Consider the following 23,484-nt stretch of genomic DNA (forward strand, 5'->3'; position numbering starts at 1 on the left):
TAAACCTAGTCTCCATTGTCAATTTTAAAGGGGCTTCCATCGGATTTTACCAATGGAAAGCCCCAATCTTGATTTACTTTTAAGTCTTTTGTTTTAGGTTACAATAATGTCTCCCTCGAAAGAAAGGGTTTCTCTCGTTCGAAAGACAAGGTTTTTCGTACTCCTTCGAAAGACAAGGTTTTATTTGTGCTTAATTTGGTCTCCGGTTGTGCGGGGCTACTATTGGTTGTGGCTCGGATTCGAGTTACAGAATCAGTACAAGAATTTACTTTCTCACAAAATTGCGAAGCGATGAAGGATCCACTCAAAAAGTTGTATGAGACAACGAATCGAGAATATGCTGAATTGTTATATTTATGTATCTGGATTCTTAGCCCTTCCCCGATTAATTCTTGTTTGATTTTGTTAAATTCGTTTTCATTATCGTTCATTGTCAATTGTAGCAGCCGTATGGCTTATATGAATGAAATTTAGTGTCCTTTAGGACTTTTTTCAAAAAAAAAAAAAAAAAAAAAAAAAAAAAAAAAAAAAAAAACAATACATGTTAAATTAGATAACATAAAATTTGTTTCACATAAACACATTATACAATGAAAAATGAAAATTATAGCATTGTTGCACACACATCAAGCCCGAAATATGTTCGCATCAATTTTCCATACAATCTTAAAACACCTATGAGTAAACCAACATTATTGAACATCATAAAAAGAGAATAACAACCTTTTCCATTCCTAGTTTCAAATATGAAATCATAATCTCCCATCATCTTCTACCTTATTTACCCTACTCTGCTACTCACATACAAGTCAGAGTCAATCAATTTTAATTACCCTTCATTTGGTAAACAAACTCACCTTTCAGTAAAAACAGTAAAAACTAAAACCAACAGTTACCCTTTTTACCCATTTCAACCATCCTAGTCCACCCTCATTGACTCACCCATCAAAACCCCTGACCTTCACACGTGTCATCCTCCTATTCGACCTTACCAAACCTTCCCACACAGCCACCCCACTGTATCACCCCCCTCAAAAATCCCCTTTTCACATTTTTTCAAAACCCCAAATGCTTCTCATCATAACATTCCCTCATCCCTATACTCCCTCGATGCCCGCCACGTGTCCCTCCTTTTCCCCCCTCCCTATTTTAACCTTCACTCTCCTCTCATCACTCCACCACACCAACACAAACACAACCAACTTGTGAAACTTCCCTTCTCTTTTTTTTTCTTTCATTCATCTCATTTGTGAAATCTTATTATCATCTCTTTCAATGGCAGCAACTATTATGAAGTACGTGATCCTAATGTCAGTTGCTATCGCAATGGCTGCAACGGTGGAGTCAAAGGGCTCATCGCCCGCACCGGTGGACTGCACGAGCGTAGTGCTGAGCATGTCGGATTGTCTTTCGTACGTAACGAATGGAAGTACAGTGAATAAACCAGAAGGAAACTGTTGTTCAGGGTTGAAATCTGTACTTAAAACGAATGCTGAGTGTCTTTGTGAAGGGTTTAAGAGTAGTGCTCAATTCGGTGTCGTTTTGAATGTTACTAAAGCTGTTGGTCTTCCTGATGCTTGCCATGTTCATGCTCCTTCTGCTGCCAAATGTGGCTGTAAGTTTGTTTTTTATTTTAACTTTTTTTTTTATTTTTTTTTTTTAACAAAAAATTTGCCGATTTTAATAATCTGTTTTTCTTTTTTTAATAAATTTGTTTTTGCAGTGGATATATCTCCAACTGGCGCTCCTTCTCCAGGTATTTATCTACTTCCGATGTATTTATCTACTTCCGACGCTTCTGTTGTATTGCTTTCCGTCGCTTTTTTCTGTCGTTTGTTTTTGTTTTATACGAAATACTTAAATTACTCTTAATTTTTGTATATGAATAAAACAATTGTATGCTTTAATTATACGAAATACGTATTTTAATTTTTGGAAATGTGAATTTTTTGGAAATTTTTGTGTTAGGAGTAAAATTCTTAAATTTTACAGATTATAAAAATAAGATAAATAGAAAAAAAAAAGGGTTCCTTTTAGCTTGAAATTTCAGCATGCTGTTTTTTTTTGGCTTTACAAAAGTGGGTTTTTTTAGGGACTTTATAAAAGTGGATTTTTAAACCTGGTTTTAGGGGCAATTTTATTTTTTCTGGAAAAACAATTTTATTTTGTGTTCTCGACGATTTGAATATCGAAATTGAAGTATGTAGTATTTTTGTTTGGATCTTTAGAATGTTTGTGGGATTTCTAATTTTTTAATTTGTTAAGGAATATTTTCCTTGTTTCTAGGATTTTAGAATAATTAATTAATTTGTGTTTACATAGTTTTTTTCAATATTTTACCTACTCATTTACTTGTTCTCAAATTGATTATAATTGTTACATTATTATTGCATAATTTAGGGATCAATCAGTGTTGTTTATCTAATTCAACAGCTATAAATGACTAATTGTATTTCCTGAATTACTTGATTGGTATCAATGATCCTCTGTTATTAACCTGTAACATTATTTATGATCCTTTGCTATTGAACTAACTGTGATCCTTGTCATTTTTGTACTTGTAGCTGGTATGGTTTCTCCGGCGGGTGCTCCATCAGGCGCTTCGATGGCTCCAGCAGCAGCAATGGGTCCGGGAGGCAGCACAGTATCATCACCTGCAATGTCACCAAGCAGCCCAAATGGTGCATCCTCTGCTACAGGCATCTCAGCACAACTGACTGTTGTTCGTCTAGCAGCGTTAGGAGCATTTTTATCAAGTTTTTAAGGGGTTTAAAGACGAGCTTAATTTTGCATAGTAGTAGTAGCATATTTGGAAAGTACTTTGTTTGGTTAAACATTACTATTATTCTGTTTTACATTTGTTGACCCACATTTTTAATTTTTTTTGGTTTTGTGGTGGTGAGGAATTGGAATTGATTATGGAGGAGACCTTTATTTATTCTATGTTTCCAGACATTTCTCTGTATTTCTTGATTATATTTTCTTATCTCTAACTATTGCATTTATGATGTCTTGATTATGATTTATGTTTATGATATATTACCCATATATTATGGGTAAAGTTATATGTAGCCCTTGCCAAGTATTAAATATATATATATATATATATATATTTTTTTTTTTAGTATTAAGTCGAGAATTTTATCGACAATTTACGAGTAAATTGGTGTAATAAATGTTTATTTATAATCAATTCTTTTCATTTTTAACTTCTTATATGCCGTCGTAACAGTAGTATATATTTTTTTCCATGTATTATTATGTTTTCATGTTATTGTTATTATCATTATTCATTATTATGATCAATTATTAAGCATTATTATAAATTTCGAATTACAAATATACTCTGTTATACTTTCTCAATGTCTTAGGGTTCGTTCACTTCACCTTAATTCAGTTCAGATTAATTTAGTTCCCATTATTTCACTTCAATTCAGCTCCTAATTTTCTTCTCTCATAAAATATTCAATTCAGTTCAGTTTAGCTCCAATCAGTCTAGTTTAGTTTAGTTCAGCTCAATTCAGTAAATATAAACAGACCCTTATACTTATAAGAGCTGTAACTTGTAACATGTAACACAGCTTCATAGCAAGCACTCTGAGGAAGAGATTAGATGATATACTCCGTAATCCTATAATTATTGCGTATACTACATAATCGTAGTATCTAACCCTTTTTAATATTTTAATCCCAAAGCTAAAATATTTTAATTTGATAAGTGTATTCATTCATTTTCTGTAATCACTTTGAGAAGTGAACCAAAAGATAATAGATTGTCTAGGGCGAGTGTTCATTAATTTCCTTGTTGATCAATACACTTGTGAAACTCATCTCCTTTCTTGGTTGATTTAGTATTTGAGCTGATTTATAACATAACTTGAATAGAATTCATGAGTGGACATGATTGGCATGGGCACGGGTTGTTCTCCAGGCCACTAGCTTCGTTGGAACACCTTGTCAAGTTTCTGTAGCTAATTTGTATTCCATATTTCATTACTACGTATTTTGATCCACCCGTGAACGTGCCCCTGGCTGGTGGTTTGATAGATTAGTCTCAATCGTCGCATCCTACATGGTTTGATTAAATGACCATTTTTATCCTCAACAAACTTTAACACATAACGGACATATCAAAATTCAGAAACAGACCTGATTGTCGAAAATGACCCAACTTTTGATTCAAACCCAAACTAGTCTTGATGAACCCGGCCTCATAACCCATTTGAGTGTAGGATATTAATATAAAAAACTTAAGGAAATTTTGTCAAAAACCACCCACTAAAAACAAATTTTTTTATGAAAAACCACCCACAATAAAAAAAATGTCGTACAAAACCACCCAAACTAAAAAAAAATGTTGTAAAAAGCCACCCACTGTTGGAATTAGGCTATTGACCATATTTACCGGTGTCGGCCGCCCTCCCCTGGTGTTTACAACTCTTCCCATCCCCTCGAAAACCCCTAGAATTCACCAAAGGGGGGAGGGGCAGCCGAACTTTCCGGTGAATTCTAGGGTTTTTGAGAGGATGGGGAGGATGGTCAATGCAAGGGGAGGGCGGTCAACAATTTATTTCTGACAATGGGTGGCTTTTTATAACATTTTTTTAGCTTGGGTGGTTTTTACAACATTTTATTTAATTGTGGGTGGTTCTTCTAAAAAATAATAATAATAAAAACAAAAAGCGTTTTTAGTTGGTGGTTTTTGATAAAGTTTCCAACACTTTAATACTTCCATGATCAAACCGCCTTATGCGCACGACACTCCATTTTTAACTTATGTGCACTGACACTCCATTTTTAACTTCGAGAGTGTGTGAATATACTTTCACCAATGTATCTTTTGTTTAAACTTCTAAATACAAGATTATTGAATTCTTATTAATTAATGGGTAATGTTATATGTAGCCATAGGGAGCAATTTAAGGTACACTTAGTGTACAAAAGAAATCTTGTACACAAGTTTCCTATTGGTTGATTGGGAATATTCCTTTTTTGTGGGCCACCTTCATTTTCATTTGAATTTCAAACTTGTTTTTTAAATTTCAACTTTTGAATTTCAAATTTATCTATCCTTTCACCTACCCAAATTAATGTAGTATATAACCCCCAAAAAAAAATCAGATTTTTTGACCTCATTTTTTTTCTCTCTCCTAATTTTTTTTTCTCTCTCCTAATGTTTCCTCTCTAATGTATCTGTGTAAATAACGAATGAAAAGCAATGAATAAAATGTAAATAAAATATTTGATTTAACTTAACATTTCAATTTTTAGGATTCTTATGGGATGCATATGTCGTTTTTCCTAATTTCTCTCTCCTAATGTTTCCCCTCTAATGTATCTGTGTAAATAACAAATGAAGAACAATATACAAATCTGATTTTCTGAATTTCAGCGTGAAACAGATTGATGGCGGTGCGATAAGGTGTTGGTTAAAATGCGAACGCCGTGGGTGAATGTGTTGCCGGTGAACAACCTATCGGCGTCGGTGAATTTTTTATAATGTTCATGTATATTCCGGCCCGTCGTGGTGTGACTTACAATTATTAAAATGAATTGTGGTGATTATATATTTGAAGAATAAACTAATTTGAATGAAAGTATGGTGAAGGTGTGAAAAACGAAAACAGATTTAGAATTATTAACTGCAAAATTGGTTAAAGATTATGTTTTACAATTCACCCAAAACAAACGATCCGGAATTTGAATCGACTCCAAGAAAACAATTTGTTGGGACGCTCATACAAACATTGTAATATATAGTTTTTTTCCCACATAATGAACGTGTTGATACCCCTTAGTCCAATGGTTAACTTTGAAAGCTGCATGTGCATACATGCATCAAACCACTGTTCGAACACTGTGACAGCATAAATTGTATTTTTTTTTTTTTCTGGTTTTTAATTATTTTTAACTTTACATATCATATCTAATTTTAAAATATCAGAATAACATAAAAGTAATTTAGTGAATGAAACAATGTTATACGTATATCTTTTATTTAGTTTTTAATTATTTGATGTTAGTGAAGGAAACAAGGTTATACGTTTAGATATAAATTATTTATATTTAATAACTATTTTATTAGTATTTAAAAAAAAAAAAACTATTTTATTTAAAACAAAAAGTATGTTAATAAGTTAAAATTTTCACTACTTTGATAAACATAAAAAGAGAACCTATTCAACTAATAATACATATTAATATGTAATCTAGTGAATGTGCTGATACCCCCCTAGTCCTATGGTGTTGATATTATCAAAATGCTGTATTATTCAAATGCATTCAGTGTTCGAACCTTGCGACCATGATAAAATCATCTTTTTTTTTGTCCCCTAAAAACATTTTTTATTTTAAAGAATCATTCTTCTTTTAATAAAATCTTGTTTGATAAACGTGTCACTATGAGATCTCCGTACAACATGTTTAAAATGCTAGTACACACTATAGTTTGAAATGAATTAATAAAACTAATGGTATGTGTTGTGGAATATGTGGACCAGACTTCCAACCGCCATCACCTCCCAATCCACTTTGCCCTTTTTTTCCCTTTTACACATTTTTTTCTCTTTCTTAGATCCATTTTTAGTACATGCATTTTAAAGATCAGAATGGCATGTTCAAATTCCATAAGGTGTACAATCTGGCATGGTGGGAGGCTTGTATATTATCCTAAGTTGAAGTACAAAGATGGAGAACACCTTGTTGTTAACAAAACATAATTTTTTTATTTCTTTGAAGGGAACAAAGATATACTTTTAGATGTATAACTAATCTTTAATAACTATTTTTTTTTTCTAAAATAAAATATTTTCCAATGGTCTAATAAACAAACCCCTTGAGTTATGATGGATAGTCATCTTGTGTTCGAATCTTGTGGAGGTACAAAAGAAACACATTTTGCTTTTTATTTTTTTATAAATTTTTATTTTAAGTATCATTTTGGTATTTAAAAACTCAAAAATAAATTCAAACCAAAAACCGAATGGACACCCCTACTAATTAGACCTTATTATTAGACTTGATTAGAACTTATTGAAATTCATTAGACCTTATTTAACTTAATGTAACTTATTAAACCTTATTTAACTTATTATTGGACCTTATTATAACTGATCTAACTTATTAGACCTAAAACTCATTTTTATGAGGTGACGAGAACAAGCCCTTAGTGAATGACGGTGTGCAATTGAAATAATTTTAAATTTGACCGCTATCAAAATATCTCACTTTGATTAATATATTTAAGATTGAAAAATGAATTCAGGATCCTAACACATTTATTAATATCAAATCATATTTCAATTTCTGGTATATATATTCTAGGCTATAATTTGAAAATGAATTCTTATTTTAGTAGCATCATTTTTCAATTCTTTTTAGCCCTTCACTAATGTTATATTTTTACCCCTTCTTGACTTATATGCGGAGTATTTATAATGATGAATTCATGTTAATATCTCTTACCATTTTAACTTTTGTTTCTTCCTTTACAATAAAGTGTGCGTACAATAGACTTTGTATTTTATTATCTAAATATTTTTATGACAATAGAGCCCTAATTAATTTCATTGGTATAATTTTCAATTTTATTTCAGCTATTCCTAGTTTACTTTTAGTCCACCGTGACTTATTTTAATATTACTTATAATAAGAATTATTAAATATTTATACTAGTCAAGTATATTAGTTTTTAAAATAACAATATAATAAATTTTGCATTGTTAGTCTTATAAACTATAATGGTCATGAGATCAAATATTCAATACATTCATTTTATTTATATTTTTAATGTATGTAGTCGATATTGAATGAAACAAGATGCAGAGTCAAGTGTGTAGGAAATAAGATGTTGTAACCATGAAAATAGTAAAGAAATTACGGCAAAAATACAATACTCCATTGTAGATCTCACAAAAGCTGTGACGCGTTTTACGGCTGCCCTAGAAGCGTATTTCACCACCACCGGTACGAGGCTCTCAGTGACGAATGCTCCCCAAGGGTAACACAGCTACCTTCCAACTCCGTACCCCGATTGGAAGGTTGGAATTACTTCAAGAACTGCTCAGATCTCTATAGGAATGGCTTGTGTTTATTGTGTTTAGGGTTTTCACAATACTCTGTATTTTTCTGTCTCTATAAAAAATAATAGCTCAAGGGTATTTATAGGTTATGAAAAGGAATCAAGAATAATGAAACAAAACCCGGCCAAAATGCGGTTCCCGAAGCTTTGCAAGGTCCGCCCGGTCTGCCAGGGCGAGTCCGCCCTACCGGGCGCGACAAGCACAGCTCAAGAACCCGACTTTAGGCTTTGCCCGGTCTGCCCGGTCAAGTCAGCCCTACCGGGCGCGCGGGGTAAAAATTGATACTGAGAAGTTTGAAGCTTTGCCCTGGCTGCCAGGGCAATGTCGCCCTGGCAGGGCAAGTGGGATACGAAAGTACAGAGTTAACTAGTTTGATGAATATCCTACTTCTCTTTGCCCCACCCCCCAGGGCAATTCCGCCCTGCCAGGGCAAGCAAGAAAAGAAACTTATCATTAAACACAGCTTAATACAATCGAATCTTTCGACTTGCATTACTCCCAACAATCCCCCACAAATGCAATCGAACATGAGATCTAGAAATCTGAACAGTAAATGAAAGGATAAGTGCATAAGTGAAATAACCCATAATGATTGAACTAATACATTAGTGGAGTGGGGTGTTCAAAATTCTATAGAGTATAAATTGAACTCCTAAGATCATTGAAAGAACCCGACACCACACACTATACCTTTAGAGGCTTGAAATAATTCCGCGTCCGCATGAAATGTCATACGAGGCCAACTTTCCCTTGGATTTCTAGTGAGTGTTGTTAGGAACCTACATAGATTCCATAGGAGGATGCCAACCCTGCTCACTCACATAGGTGCCCCATCTAGTCTATATGCCCCATAGACCACCCAAAAGGGATATGAAACATTAAGGACAACGTCCAACCTATCCATTGGTGTATCCATCAAGTCCGATTATTTGGACCACTTATAGAAGCTATAGATACATCAAAACACTGATGTTTGATCTCACAATCAAACACATAGGCACATCTATCTAGGCTTCCTATAGTTCAACCCCTTATCGGATGACTATACGGCTAGATACATTCAACATGAAGCTCAACTTCACAACGATGGTGAATCTATCAAGTTCTCTCATAGAACCACCCAATACGGGCTATAGATTCATCATGAACAATAACATTCATTTCATAGATAAATATTGGTGGTACGTCTATCAAGTCCTTCACAATAGGACCACCCAATTCGGGCTATAGACATATTAAGAGCATAAACTCATCCTCACAACTAATTACCATGAGAATGACATACCACGAGGATTTTTAGTTCATTCCCTTCGACAAACTCTTACCAAGTCATACTTTATTCCTTATTTAAGGAATTGTATGGTTCTTCTCTAGCTTTACATACTCCAACCAGAGTACCATTTCCACAAGCCATGTCTTACTTTGTCACTACCTCCATAGTTCCTGACAACACACACAATGACACTTGTGAAAAATAATGTAGAGAACATGAGGATCAACTTACCCCCACAATGGTCCAACTTCCAGAGTTCATTTTGCAATAACTCATATTCTTGACACTTATCATCCCTAGCAATGATCCTTGCTTCCAGCTGGATCGTGTATCACACTTTTGCTTTGCAAATAACTTAAAATAAACAACCCATAAACATGTAAAAATATACACTGATAGGGTAATCATATTTTTTGTTGTTTTACTTAACCTTTATCCCCTGCATTGCCCCAACTTTAACAACGATTGGACGATGCTGTCTAGATAAATTAAGTGAACCAACAAATTTCTTTTTGAAAAGCTACATCATGTCAAGAATAATATGTTACATCAATTAACTTGCAAATCATTAGCATATTGAAATAAACATCAAGGCTAATCTATACCCAACAACTCTGGTTTCAACATGACCAATATATTAACCAAATCAAATTCTCTACATAGTGAGAATAAGCTCAATACATACCTTGGTCGATTTAATGATCTTACCATCTAGAATCACACCATTCAGCTCATCATCTCGTACTTTCATCTTGGCATAGATAAAAATTAAGACCTTAAATCTCAATCAATCAGTACATGTGTAATCAACAACATACGATTAGACTAGCATTTGACTAACATCAATGCTCATCATAATAAACACACATGTAGTACATCATTACATTCACATGTCAAGAATGAAAAACATTTGACATAGTTTGGGTACTTACATTTGACCCCCACATGACTTGTCTAGTCCACTCACCACATTAACCGCAAAAGTTAATTTAATATATGAAGGTTATGCCTCATACCTTGAGTTGTCTCATATAATTGCATCACTAACAAACACCATGATTTCTAATCAATCATGTTAGGAAGCATACGCAACCTGACTGCAAAAGTGACAAGCTCATAATACAAGTGAGTAATAAATTGGGTCAATACCAAACTTACATGTATATCGTGAAAACACAATATCTTACCCTCAATCCCTTCCAAGGTATACCAAAACCTTACTAGTTTCCTTGAAAGGCACTTACAACCGAAGGACATTCCATGGTAAGGTAAGACATATAAATCTCAAGCAGAAGACTCCACAAGAGCTTAAGTTTATGTTCACATATTTCTTCTCTTCAAACTAGTTCAAGTAACATTTATCATGGTATGTTCATATGGTTTCGGATCCCTATCCACCATTACTGGAATACCAAGAAACAATCCATCTAAACCTTTCAAACATGAAAGTAAACACAAGACGAAACTCAACTAGTTCATGCTTTAGCCATAATACTTACCTTAGTTGATCCACTCATCAACTACATTGTTCAGACCAAAGCTTAAGAAACAAAGGAAACACCCACATGATCAACAAGGTTAATACATGATATAAATCGTACTTGAGAAACTTCACATACATGATTCGTCATATCAAAGTCATCTAGACTTAAACACCTAACTCATAGTTCCACATACATTAAACTTGTGAACTAGAATAAGTAAAGCAGCAGAGATCTCACTACTTCCATAATTTCCAGTATGTTCTGCTTTAATTGATTTTCATATATCATTAGCATAACTCAATATAGACCACACATTAGGTCCTTTAAATTAATAACATAAAGGTTTATGCTAAAGAAACACACATTCCACATGAATTAATTAAGAAAAGATCACTCACATGAGTGAACAAATAAACAATATTAGATTCAGCATGTTTAATATAATCACAACATCGCAGAGTCTCAAATATAAATTGCGAAGCACAATAAGGAACATCTCACCTTCCATAAACACCCCTACACAACAAGCATTTAGGTTATCCCATATATAACCAATCTGTTAATCAAGAACGGGGCTAAAACACATTTTGTGAGACAAACCATTAGCCAACAAAGAGAGCTGAAAACAATAAAATTGCTACCTCCATATAAATTTCAATAACCAATCATTGAAACACTAGCAATTTAAATGGCCTCTCCAAACAATAGGATCATACCTCCAATTATTTCATTGTGGATTTGTTCTCTAAAAACAACCTTAACCTAACTCTTTTAGGCTTTGGTCGAGATAACACATTTACTTCTGCTATGTATAAACTTAGGAGATATAAACAATTGTCTCACTTAGACCACAAAAGAAGTTATGCTTCACGCAAACATCAACAAGTAGAATAGCAACACATTCACAATTCTACTCAATCTCCAAGTCTAACAATTTAACTAAGTACTCATGAATTAAATCATATAAACTAAATACGTACCCTTCAAGTCGTATACTCACAATTGATTGACTTAGTTAAATTAAACAAACATAATATCCATTTGCCACTAGATTAGGAATAAGAATAACACTCAAGAATAATCGAGAGTCACACAAACAAGTCCTAATCAATCAATGCACCTAATCGATGGATAATATACAACATAATAAGCAGAAGTAAGTAACTCACAACTTGACAAATTAACTAAGCATATAGGCACGCATGAACAAGCTACTTCCTCAACACACTCACTGTGGAGAGTCAAACTAACATACTTGTTGGACTCAATTCCAACTCAAAGCACCCCACATCACATATCAAGGCATCACAAGGAACTTGACATGCATAAGGGGAAAATAATAAAATATTATACAAAGTTAGAAATTAAACGAGGAGAGACTTTCCTGGTAGTGCTCAAGCAAGCACGTTGAGGTCCCATGGATTCCTTGTTCTGGCACTTGCTTCCGATGCCTTTGCAAGCTGCCCACCTTATATGCTTCGCTAGACAAGATAACACTTGCTCGACTTAACTTTGGTGTTGACTAGCTTCTACTCAAGTGCTCAACACATCCTCGTGACCGACTCAAGAATAATTTGATTGCCAATTCATGCTAGCCGCCACATGACAAAGTCCTCCTTGTACAAGCAGCATTGAAACAATAATCTTCACACACGATAAAAAAAAAACTTCGACTAGGCGCTAGATCGTTCACTATTACATTCCTCAATAAACTAGCAGTGATCATTGCCTCGTGGAATGAAGAAACCACCTCTAGTTGACTTTCCTTGAAAAATTTATTGCTTAGCAACCTTATTCCACTCAATTTGTTGCAGACTTCGTAATCAAACAATACCATAAATCAAGGAGCATACTTACACAATATGCAAACCACAAATTTGGAATAAATTCCCTTGCTTAATTGAATCGTTTCGGCAAAGGATAATTCGTAGAAATAGTGAGGTCTCCAAACCTCAAAGATTTAATTAATTCTCTGAATTTAGCGCGAAACGAGAATCATCTATAATATCCCGAACAATTGATAATATAATTGTATCAAATAAATACAAGGCTACAACAGAAAATACGCTTCTAGATTGCAGGAAATAAGATGTTGTAACCATGAAAATAGTAAAGAAATTACGGCAAAAATACAATACTCCATTGTAGATCTCACAAAAGCTGTGACGCGTTTTACGGCTGCCCTAGAAGCGTATTTCGCCACCACCGGTACGAGGCTCTCAGTGACGAATGCTCCCCAAGGGTAACACAGCTACCTTCCAACTCCGTACCCCGATTGGAAGGTTGGAATTACTTCAAAAACTGCTCAGATCTCTATAGGAATGACTTGTGTTTATTGTGTTTAGGGTTTTCACAATACTCTGTGTTTTTCTGTCTCTATAAAAAATAATAGCTCAAGGGTATTTATAGGTTATGAAAAGGAATCAAGAATAATGAAACAAAACCCGGCCAAAACGCGGTTCCCGAAGCTTTGCAAGGTCCGCCCGGTCTGCCAGGGCGAGTCCGCCCTACCGGGCGCGACAAGCACAGCTCAAGAACCCGACTTTAGGCTTTGCCCGGTCTGCCCGGGCAAGTCAGCCCTACCGGGCGCGCGTTTGCCCTGGCTGCCAGGGCAATGTCGCCCTGGCAGGGCAAGTGGGATACGAAAGTACGAAGTTAACTAGTTTGATGAATATCCTACTTCTCTTCGTTCCACCCCCCAGGGAAATTCCGCCCTGCCAGGGCAAGCAAGAAAAGAAACTTATCATTAAACATAGCTTAATACAATCGAATCTTTCGACTTGCATTACTCCCAACAAAGTGGTGCCATAAACTTGTTTTTAAATTATATTTCTTGGTATCAAGTTACTAATAAAAGTATTCACTGAATATGTTTAGTATCAGTAGACAAATGAATAAATCAAATTTTATTATATTGAAGGAGATGAAGAAACTTTAAGTATGCGCTAATGGTGAAAAGGGAAATTACTTTTTCTCTCCCAATTACTATTTCCAAAGCTAAATGTCAGTGCCACCTGAAATTTTACCACCATTAAGAGTTCATTGAATGGGAGTTTAGCGAAAATCTTCCCTCATTTTATTTTCAGTAAAATTTTAAATGTTAAGTAATCATTTTTGGTTTTATAGAATCATAACTAACAAAAGAAATGAACGAATCATTTATGTTTTACAAAAATCGAAATTATCAAACATATTTGTTCGAACTCTATGACAGTACATTGGTTTGATAACTTTCCAATTTTACGTAATCATATTTGTTTTTAATATATCAAAATAACAAAGTCAGATTTTTTTAAAATTTCTTTTAAGGGAATAAAGTTATACTTTTATGTGTAACTCTCTATATATAATAAAAAAAGGACCTATAAATAATCTTTAATTTTTATTTTTTAGTAAATCAAATCTACACAGTGCTCTTAAATAAGTATTTTATTTTTCTAAAAAAAAAGTATTTTTTAAGTAACAATTTTTCAAATTTAAGAAATTTTAAAAGATAACCACTTCATTTAATACCCAACTTACAATAAATGTAACCTATGTTGATGGATATGATGCGAAACATACAAAAACAATTATATTAATTCCCAAATAACTTATATAAATAGTTCTTTTAATTTTAGTGGATGATTTTTAATATGATAAATTTAATATATACATGTATGATTTCAAACTCAATTTAATTAATTGAAACTTACTTAGTAATGGATAACATATATAAATTTAATATTTATAAGTGCACGTGTTGATACCCCATGACTTGGTTGGTCAATGCTTTCCTATTATATATTTATAAGTGATTCGTGTTCGATTCTTCACTATACCAGAACTTTAGATCAAATCAAAACTGAATTATTAATTCAGATCGGATCCAAACTTTAAATCGAATCGGATCGGATCGGTTTGAATTTTTTTTGAAAATTCGGACGTTCGAATGGGATTGGATTGACCTTGTTTGAATCCAAATAACCGAAATAAATTAAATATGAAATTGTTAGTTTAAAAATAAGTATTGTTAATATAATCATGCTAAACTATTATTATAATTATTACTATTTATCATGTAACCTATTTACGTTTTCAATACTTCTATTAATCGTGTACAACTATACTTTTAATAAATAATTTTTTTTATATTATTGTATTTTAATTTTTATTATCGCATTAGGCCCAAAATATATGCAACGTATTTTAATTTGCACTCTCGTAACGAGTCCAAATAACTGAATTTTAAATATGTTTGAATCGGATTGGATTTGGTGAGGGATTCAGATCAGGTTGGATTTGATAATTGAAAATCGAAATTTATTTCGGATCGGATTGGATTTGGGCTAAATTCAAACCAAAAACCGAATGGACACTCCTACTTATTATTAGACCTTATTATTAGACTTGATTAGAACTTATTGAAATTTATTAGACCTTATTTAACTTAATGTAACTTATTAGACCTTATGTAACTTATTGGACATTATTATAACTTATCTGAACTAATCTGAACTTATTAGACCTAAAAATTATTTTTATAAGGCGAAGAGAACAAACCCTTAGCGAATGACGGTGTGCAATTGAAATAGTTTTAAATTTGACCGCCTATTAAAATATCTCACTTTGATTAATATATTTAAGTTTTTTTTTTTTTTTTTTTTTTTTTTTTTTTTTTTTTTTTTTTGTTGAAACACATTATTAAACCAAACAACAACATACAATAATCATCATAATATATTAATAAGCGTATTATTACCATTTAAGGAATCATATTGTCTTTAATAGAATCATCTAATATATTTGACATAAATATACATAGTACAAATAAATAAATAATACGATAAATATATGTGCTGATACCCCTTGGTGTAGTTGGTGAATGCTTTCCTATTATGTATAAGTGATCCGTGTTCGAATCCAAACTACTCCATTTTTTTTTTGGGGTTTTATTTTTAGTTTTCATTCACATATATAATATCCATAAATACTAATGTTTCCCATTTTAAATTAGACTTTTAAATATCAATGATACTAATTATCAATAAAACAATTCGAGTCATGATTAATTTAAATTCAATATACCAATTATTATTATTTTTGTTTGCATTTTATATTTCATTCACCTATTACCCATAAATAGTAACGTCCTAATAAAAATTAGTACTTTTAAATACTAATGTTACCAATCGTCAATAAAACAGTTTGAGGTCTGGTTTCTTTAAATCTGAAATTATGAAACTCCCACTACAAACCCAAAACCTTTCCGCATTTCTGAGCATCAAATTCCATAAAACAACATCTTTCCGAATTTAAACAGCATCAAAATGGTATTAACATGATCAATTTAAATATTGGCTTACTGATTCATATCTAATTCATACAAATACAAACATTTTCTCAAAGACATACATATGGCAAAACCTTGTAAATTCTTCACCGCTTGCAAGATACATACCCACAGCCGGAGTACGATTGACTTGTTCATCTCCGTTTGACCGATTATGAGAATCATGTTCATTTCTATTGTTATTAACCTCAACCTTAATCTCTTCATTACTAATGTTAGTAACCTCAGCTTCTTCATTAATAATCGAATGGCATGCATTGCTGCTTCTTCTTCTGTTACATCGTTTGATTCGATCTGCATCTCTGATTGAGCTAATCACATCGTTTATCACTTCATTAAGATTAATGTTCAAACGAGGGGACATGTTTTTGCATTCCATTTCACTGCCACAATGTCAAACACACTACTGTTATTTATTTCAGATTCAACAAAATAAAAAAAGATACTATAAAATTAAATTTTAATTTAATATTGACAAAATGATCCTACGTATAAAAAACAGATGCTATAAAATTATTGACAACAAATAAACCTCGATTCCATTTAACAATTGCTTCCATTACAATGGAACCCAGAAAACTCATTCAATTAAATAACATCCCACAAGAAACAAAACCAAAGACAACATACAAATCAATCTATTAATCTAAATGATTTACCCTTTCAATTCAATCTTTATAAAAACCTAATTTTTACCCAAAAATCATCTACTTCAAAATCAAACAATGAAAACCCTAAATTATCAAAATCATCAAATTAGGAATTTTAAACGAAATAATTCAGCAATTAACAAGATTATCTGCGAATATTTGTAACTGATTGACGAAATTAATATCCACACTTGAATAATTTTTTCACAACTCTTCCCTTATTCAAATTGGATGTGTTCTTCGCCAAGGAATTTTGGGGGAAAAGATGAAATTTTGGGGGGAGAAGATGGGAAATTTTGATGCTTAATTGGGAAATTAATGGTGTATTATCCATTAATTGTTGCTGCCCACTGAAAATTTTGCCTCTCACCTTCCTCACAATGGCGCCTAGGCTGAAAATTTTGGCGCTCATCTTTTCCTCTTCTTTTTTTTCCTTTCCCTCTTCTTTTTTTAGTTTCCATTATTACATTGATGAGTTGGCGTTTTTTTATTGGTGGTGTACAAAAGGAATCTTGTACACTTAGTGTACCCCTAACCTTTTACGTAGCCATAAGGGCTATATTTAAGCGTTAAATATAGTTTTGAAAATTGTATAAAATTAGGAATTCATGACAAAAACACGCGTAAATCAGTGTTATTAGTGTTTATATTTTGATGATTTATTAACTTCTTACGATTTTCAAGTGTAAATTTAATGCTTATATGGGGGTTTAAATCCTCTGTCCCATTTTTCATGTTCCATTTGTGTTCCACTTAATATTATTGGTTGTAATAATTACAAGGTCCCACTTCTCAAATTTTAAAAGGCAAATAAATATTTTAAAGAACCAATCATATTTAGTGGAACACCAGTGTGACACAAATTGTGGGACAGATGATTTTGGGTTGATTGGGGTTTGTGTGTGACATAGTGCGTGTCATAGTGCGTGTCATAGTGACCCCTTCCGGTCCCCACAAATAGAAGGGAGTAGCATCTAGCAACATCAAGGGCAAAGGCAACATGTATCCACCAAAAGTTAAGCACTTGTTATATGTTTAAACCCAACGTTCAAAGTTTGGAGAAGAAGGAAAAAACAAAAAAAAAAAAACACACACACACACACTTTCTATGATTTGGAATTTGTGTTGATCTAATTAACAAGATTGATAACCCATAATTTTACTCTATAGTCAATTTCACTCCAAGCTTCAATAATTAGAAATTTCATTCTTCATAAAATATTAAAGGTTGATTCACAACCACACACTTAAAATGGTAAATTATTACAGTGATCACACTGATCAATACTTTGTACCACTTCAAATTGTACATTGTATAGATCTGTATTAGAAGTAACCTCTCAAGGACTCTCAATCTCGAACGATTCAGTAGAATGGGAGGATCAAAAGCCGAACATCAAAAATGAAGCTCCATTAAAAAAAATGTGTTTAGAAGATAATCACATATCATAAGACAACCGGCTCAGCTTGCACCGACCTAATGTTATCTTACCAAGAGAAGAGTACATATTTACATGGATAGTTTCAAGTTAACATGTTGTATAACAAAAACATCAAGCTTTAGCACTAGAAACCGCACTGATTTTTCAGAGGAATCATGGTTAAAGTTAGCTCAAGTATACTTGTGAGATTGATGAGTTAAATCAAGCTGTTTCTTCTAGTATCTTTCTATTGCATGCTCGAACAGCATCTCCAACTGTTAGATGAATATTGTCTTGTCCAACAACATCTACAAACCCGGAATCATGTAGTTTTGTCATAACAACACACCCTGGATTTGCTAAATGAAGCTGTTTAAAAAAAATAAACAGAGAAAATGTTAGGATTTCTTTGATACTTCGAGTTCACAAGACATTCCTACAAGTACTTGAACAATGTAACATGGTTAGTTCTTACGCGTATTTCTCTCTTTTGAATACTCTTGTTTAAGTCTTCTAAAGCATGAATACCACTGGTGTCAATATCGATCACAGCTGCAAGCAAAGGGAATAAAAAAACGACGATTTAGAAGATGCTAGGTTTACTCTAGTGCTGGTAAGCATTCATGAGGAATGAAAGATCATAACATTATTTTGAGAGATGACTTACGAGACATGTCAATAATCAGATATTGAATTTTGGGGAGGTTACTTTCTTTGTTCAGCTCTTCTTCATCAGCTAGCCATCTCAGAGTCCTGAAAGAGAATAGATTAACTTATTAATGTATAATTTAAATAGCTTATGAAATCTCTTCAATGACATTGAAATCATTTTAAGCATCAAAATTGTTCGAAATGTGACTAATGGAGTATCATGAAACAAATAAGTACCTGTCCTTGACGTAATTTGAGTTTGAAAAATAGATTGAAGAGTCGACTCTCACAATCAAAGCACCGGGGATGGTTGAAGCAGCTGGATACTGCTGAATATTCCTGTAAAGCGTAGTTCCAGGAAGGTTTCCGAGTAGTGCTACCCTTGGCCTTGTTACTTGCAACAGAATCTTGGCAAATGAAATGCAAACCTGATACATCATGCAACAAATAAAAAAAAGGTCAAGGCTAGAATGAAAGAACAATATTAACAGCAACATCAGAATGAAATTAACTTGGAAGTGTAGAATTGTTTGGTTGTTATCATACCGCAATCAAAATTCCAATCTCAACAGATATAAAGATGACTCCGAAGAAAGCTCCCATACAAGCAATGAAGTCGAACTTATCAATCTTCCATAAGAGAACTACAGCTCCAATGTCAACAAGGTTAATCACTGCGGATATAATGATGGCAGCGAGAATAGCATTTGGAATGAACTTAAATAGAGGTGTGATGACCATCAAGGTCAAGAATACAATCATTGACATGACTATATTAGAGACTGCTGTTTGGCAACCAGCCATGAAGTTCACTGCAGACCGAGAGAACGAGCCTGCAAAACACACCAATACCGTATACTATTAATACTCTTAGGCTCGTTGTACTAATGATTGTAACATCAAATATGGGACGGAGGGAGTAATACTGAGATCCGAAAGCAATCATTTTTACCAGTAGCCACATAACAAGATGTCATTGAGCCAACAATGTTCATGCTTCCTAAGGCAAGCATTTCTTTGTTACCATCAATAGAGTAATCTTTGATGGCTGCAAAAGTTCTGCCAATTGCTACTGCTTCCTGCAACATCAAGTTCACAAAAAATATTAAGTTTTCGCAGAGTTTGGATTTGAAGTGAGGTATATAAGAGGTATTATATAATTTTCTTACCGTAAGTGCAATTACACCAGCAATAGCACCAATTTTGATTCCTTTCAATAGGTAAGGTCCGGTGAAAAAGATTTTGTTAGCAGAAGGCGGGTTGATTCCCTTATCTATGTGTTTCACCTATCGAAAACAATATGTTAACACAGTTCATTACTTGCACAAAAAAAGTAATCACAGGGTAACTTGATGAATTTTTTTTTTTAGTACTCACAATTTGAACCCCATGCTTATCAGCACGAGTAACAAACACGATCAGAGTCGACAGGATAACACAGGTGAGGGGAGCCATTGCAGGAACCCAAAACAGTTTCTTGTTTTTCTTTCCCTGTAAAAGAAATAAATAATTTGAGTTTACAACCAAATTTCTAACATTGCCTAACAAAAACTCTGTCTAGTTCAGAAACATTCTTACAATATACTTGGCGATCAAGAGTAAAATCAAGAATGATACACCTATAGCTATTGTCTGCCAGTTCCACTGTCAACATATAAACAAAACCCGGTATCAGTAATCGAACCAAGAGATCATTTTAGACCAGCAATCAGCAAGCACAAGGCAATAAGGCCAGTAACATATACAAAGTATGTAAAATGTTTGGCATTGGAAAAGGTAATGAAGAATAATACTTACTCCATGCTCTGCTTGGCTAAAAACCGATTTCAAAACTGAGATTATATCAGTGTCCTTTGTAAACTTCTTTATGCCAAGCAAGCCTTTGAGCTGCTGAAGACCAATGGTAATGGCTGCACCAGCCATAAATCCAACAGTCGCGGCATGGGAGAGGAAGTCAACTAAGAAGCCCAACCTAACAATCAGAGGCAAAACTTTTCATTAGATCATACACCTTTACAAAATTAATCTAAATCAATCAACTTAAGCTAAACTAAATCAAATAATTGCGATTTTTAAGGCCTTTTCCTCAAACATTTGCTTTCGAGCATTCAAACTTAAGTCGAAAAACTTCCTCTATGTTTTGATTAGTTGTTCCACTTTGATCTAACATACTTGCCAACACGTAACTTTAACTAATAATATCTTTAATTATCCTTTTCAATAGCTTCATATATATTTACCGAGAGAGTATTAATTCTACATTCAGAAAAATTCCAAACAAAAACAAAAGAATATTACAAAAGAACATACAAAGCATATGATGGTGAAAAAAATTATGGTAAAAGTATAACATGTGAATATACAGTGTACAACTCAAAGTGCACAAATTGTATGACGTTTGAAAGTTAAATACTTTATTTAATGCCCATATAACATTATTTCTTTACAAATATTAAACAAAATTTAGTCATGTCAAAGATAAGTTTAAGCTAAAAAAACAAAGTAGGTTAAGAGAGATTTTTTAATCAAGGGAATAGAAGAGATGTTCCTGTACGTTATACTCCCATCAGTTTTGTTTAGTATAATCAGAGAGTAGGAGAGTTAATATAAAATTGTTAATGAAAAATATTTAACATTATATTAACTACATTTGTACTAATAATGCACAGAAAAGAGCACATATATCTCAATTAAAAAATCTACTTGTATTTTGCACCAAAAGGTAACTAACTGTAATAAGACTATTTATTTGCTCATTTTAATAATTCCAAATAAGCGTAAGATTAGCCATACATGAACAAATGGGCACAACAGATGATTTAGTGATATACATATATACCTGAAGAAACCAAGTGTGGCTTGAGTGATACCAGCAAAAAACGTAGCAGTTAATGCAAGTTGAGTATATTCAACTGGATTAATATCAGGATCAATCACAGCACTAAGCAGAGTCCCGAGTAGGAGCGAGACGACCGCCACTGGACCGATAGCTATATCTCTTGAGCTTCCCATGAAAGCATATATAAGAGGTGGTACAAAACTACTATCTGCAAGTGTAACAAAAATATATGCATATATGTAAGGTTAAAATGTCATATTAATTGCATCATTTTCTTATCTAAACGATATACATGTATGAAATAGTAGGGAGTAGGACTCACATAATCCATATTCAGGTTTGAGATAAGCAAGTTTTGCATACGCAATGTCCTGCAACACAAAAAAATGTTAAACATTTGCGATTATCACAATGCAATATAACAAGGCCAATTTTAAGGATTATTTTTTCGTGGCGATCACTTAGGGTTAGTGGTCGTAAGGGTCAGAAACTAATACACATGAACGCAATTAAATTAAAAAAGTTATGATGAGTGAAAATTAAGTGAATAATTGAACTGTCTATACAACAGAAAAATCAACTTAATTAATAGTTGATTAAAAAATAAAGGAGTGCACTTCTTTTTGTTTACCACGCGTCTCTAATATGTTAGAGACGGGGTGTAACTGTGCGTCCGTGCATCATAGAATGTCAGTACTAAAAAGAGACGTTACAATAGAAATTATTGTTACCTGTGGTATGCAAAGACTTGCGATGGTAATACCAGCAATAACGTCATGTTTAAATTTGGCAAGGTTATACTGTCTTCCCCAGTCGAAAATGGGGAAAACGGCGCGTAGCCCAAGGACGAATTTTTTCGAGGCCGGTTGATCCTTAAAACTCTTCAAAGGATCATCAGGGAAAAAAGTCTCCTTGAAAGTATGACCAAGATCTTGCCATATAGTCTGTTTTTCAGGCCTTCCAACACTATGGAGTTGTGGCAACGACTCCGGTCGACGGCGAGATGAGGCTGCACTAGTAACAATGTTTTCGTCACCAATGCGACTCATAGTTGGTGATTGGAACCTCTCTTTTAGTCGTCCCTCAAAATTATTAGCTAAAAAAAAAAGAGATGAAATTAATTAGATTGTTGTTTGTTTCATGAAATATTATAGATGTATTGTGACAAGTATATATAAGGGTGTTACGCAAGTGTTATGAATAAAATGAATGTGGATATTATATGATCTAGATTCAAAATGTGACTTGTATATTAACTATCATCAGAAGAAAATTAAAGATGATTCTTCACTGATTAATATAATCAATGATTTATGTGCATATAGTTGACTTTCTATATAATGGTGTGATCTCGTTGACGTAGTTTGGCTGAGAAGGAAGTTAGCTTAGCCACGTCAGCAGCCAGATGAATTTGACGCTAGAACAGTGGAGTAGTAATTAATAATTATGATGTAATTCATATGTATGAGAAATTCATCTCATCCACACATTAAGTCCAAAGTTTAGAACCTCTATTTCTTTTTATTTGCAAAAATGATGTTTTTTTAATGGTATCATAGGCAAAATTTGTTTGTGAATATTAAATAGAGAGTGAAAAAGTAGGGGTGTGTGGTGAGGAAAGACCGAAAGATATGGAGGCAGATGTCATCTTAAAATAAAATAAAATATATTAACATTTGTTGCATTTAATGTATGTGTAACTTCTTTTTATATTAAACATTGCAAATAAAAAGAAATAGAGGTGGTAATAATT

The 23,484-nt window shown here is 33.2% G+C and overlaps 2 protein-coding genes across 2 annotated transcripts; one reads left to right on the forward strand and one right to left on the reverse strand.

Moving 5' to 3' along the window:
* The first annotated feature begins 1,166 nt into the window (after positions 1 to 1,166).
* Positions 1,167 to 2,938, forward strand: LOC145635890 (non-specific lipid transfer protein GPI-anchored 31-like). The gene is made up of 3 exons (XM_081687259.1): positions 1,167 to 1,615; positions 1,724 to 1,756; positions 2,565 to 2,938. Exons 1-3 carry the CDS (start codon positions 1,276 to 1,278, stop codon positions 2,762 to 2,764), a joined length of 573 nt encoding a protein of 190 aa, XP_081543385.1. The 5' UTR covers positions 1,167 to 1,275; the 3' UTR covers positions 2,765 to 2,938.
* Positions 2,939 to 18,218: 15,280 nt separating this feature from the next.
* LOC145634631 (sulfate transporter 1.2-like) lies at positions 18,219 to 23,236 on the reverse strand. Its single transcript, XM_081686039.1, has 13 exons — positions 22,463 to 23,236; positions 22,054 to 22,102; positions 21,732 to 21,939; positions 20,690 to 20,864; positions 20,471 to 20,536; positions 20,270 to 20,383; positions 20,062 to 20,178; positions 19,845 to 19,971; positions 19,439 to 19,725; positions 19,130 to 19,320; positions 18,909 to 18,994; positions 18,717 to 18,793; positions 18,219 to 18,610 (listed from the first exon to the last, which is right to left on the reverse strand). The coding sequence occupies exons 1-13, from the start codon at positions 22,778 to 22,780 to the stop codon at positions 18,464 to 18,466; spliced, it is 1,962 nt and encodes a 653-aa protein (XP_081542165.1). The 5' UTR covers positions 22,781 to 23,236; the 3' UTR covers positions 18,219 to 18,463.
* Between the last annotated feature and the right edge of the window lie 248 nt (positions 23,237 to 23,484).

The sequence above is a fragment of the Chenopodium album genome, chromosome 6 (assembly GCF_948465745.1).
Source record: "Chenopodium album chromosome 6, dcCheAlbu1.1, whole genome shotgun sequence".
In the NCBI taxonomy this organism is placed as follows: domain Eukaryota; kingdom Viridiplantae; phylum Streptophyta; class Magnoliopsida; order Caryophyllales; family Amaranthaceae; genus Chenopodium; species Chenopodium album.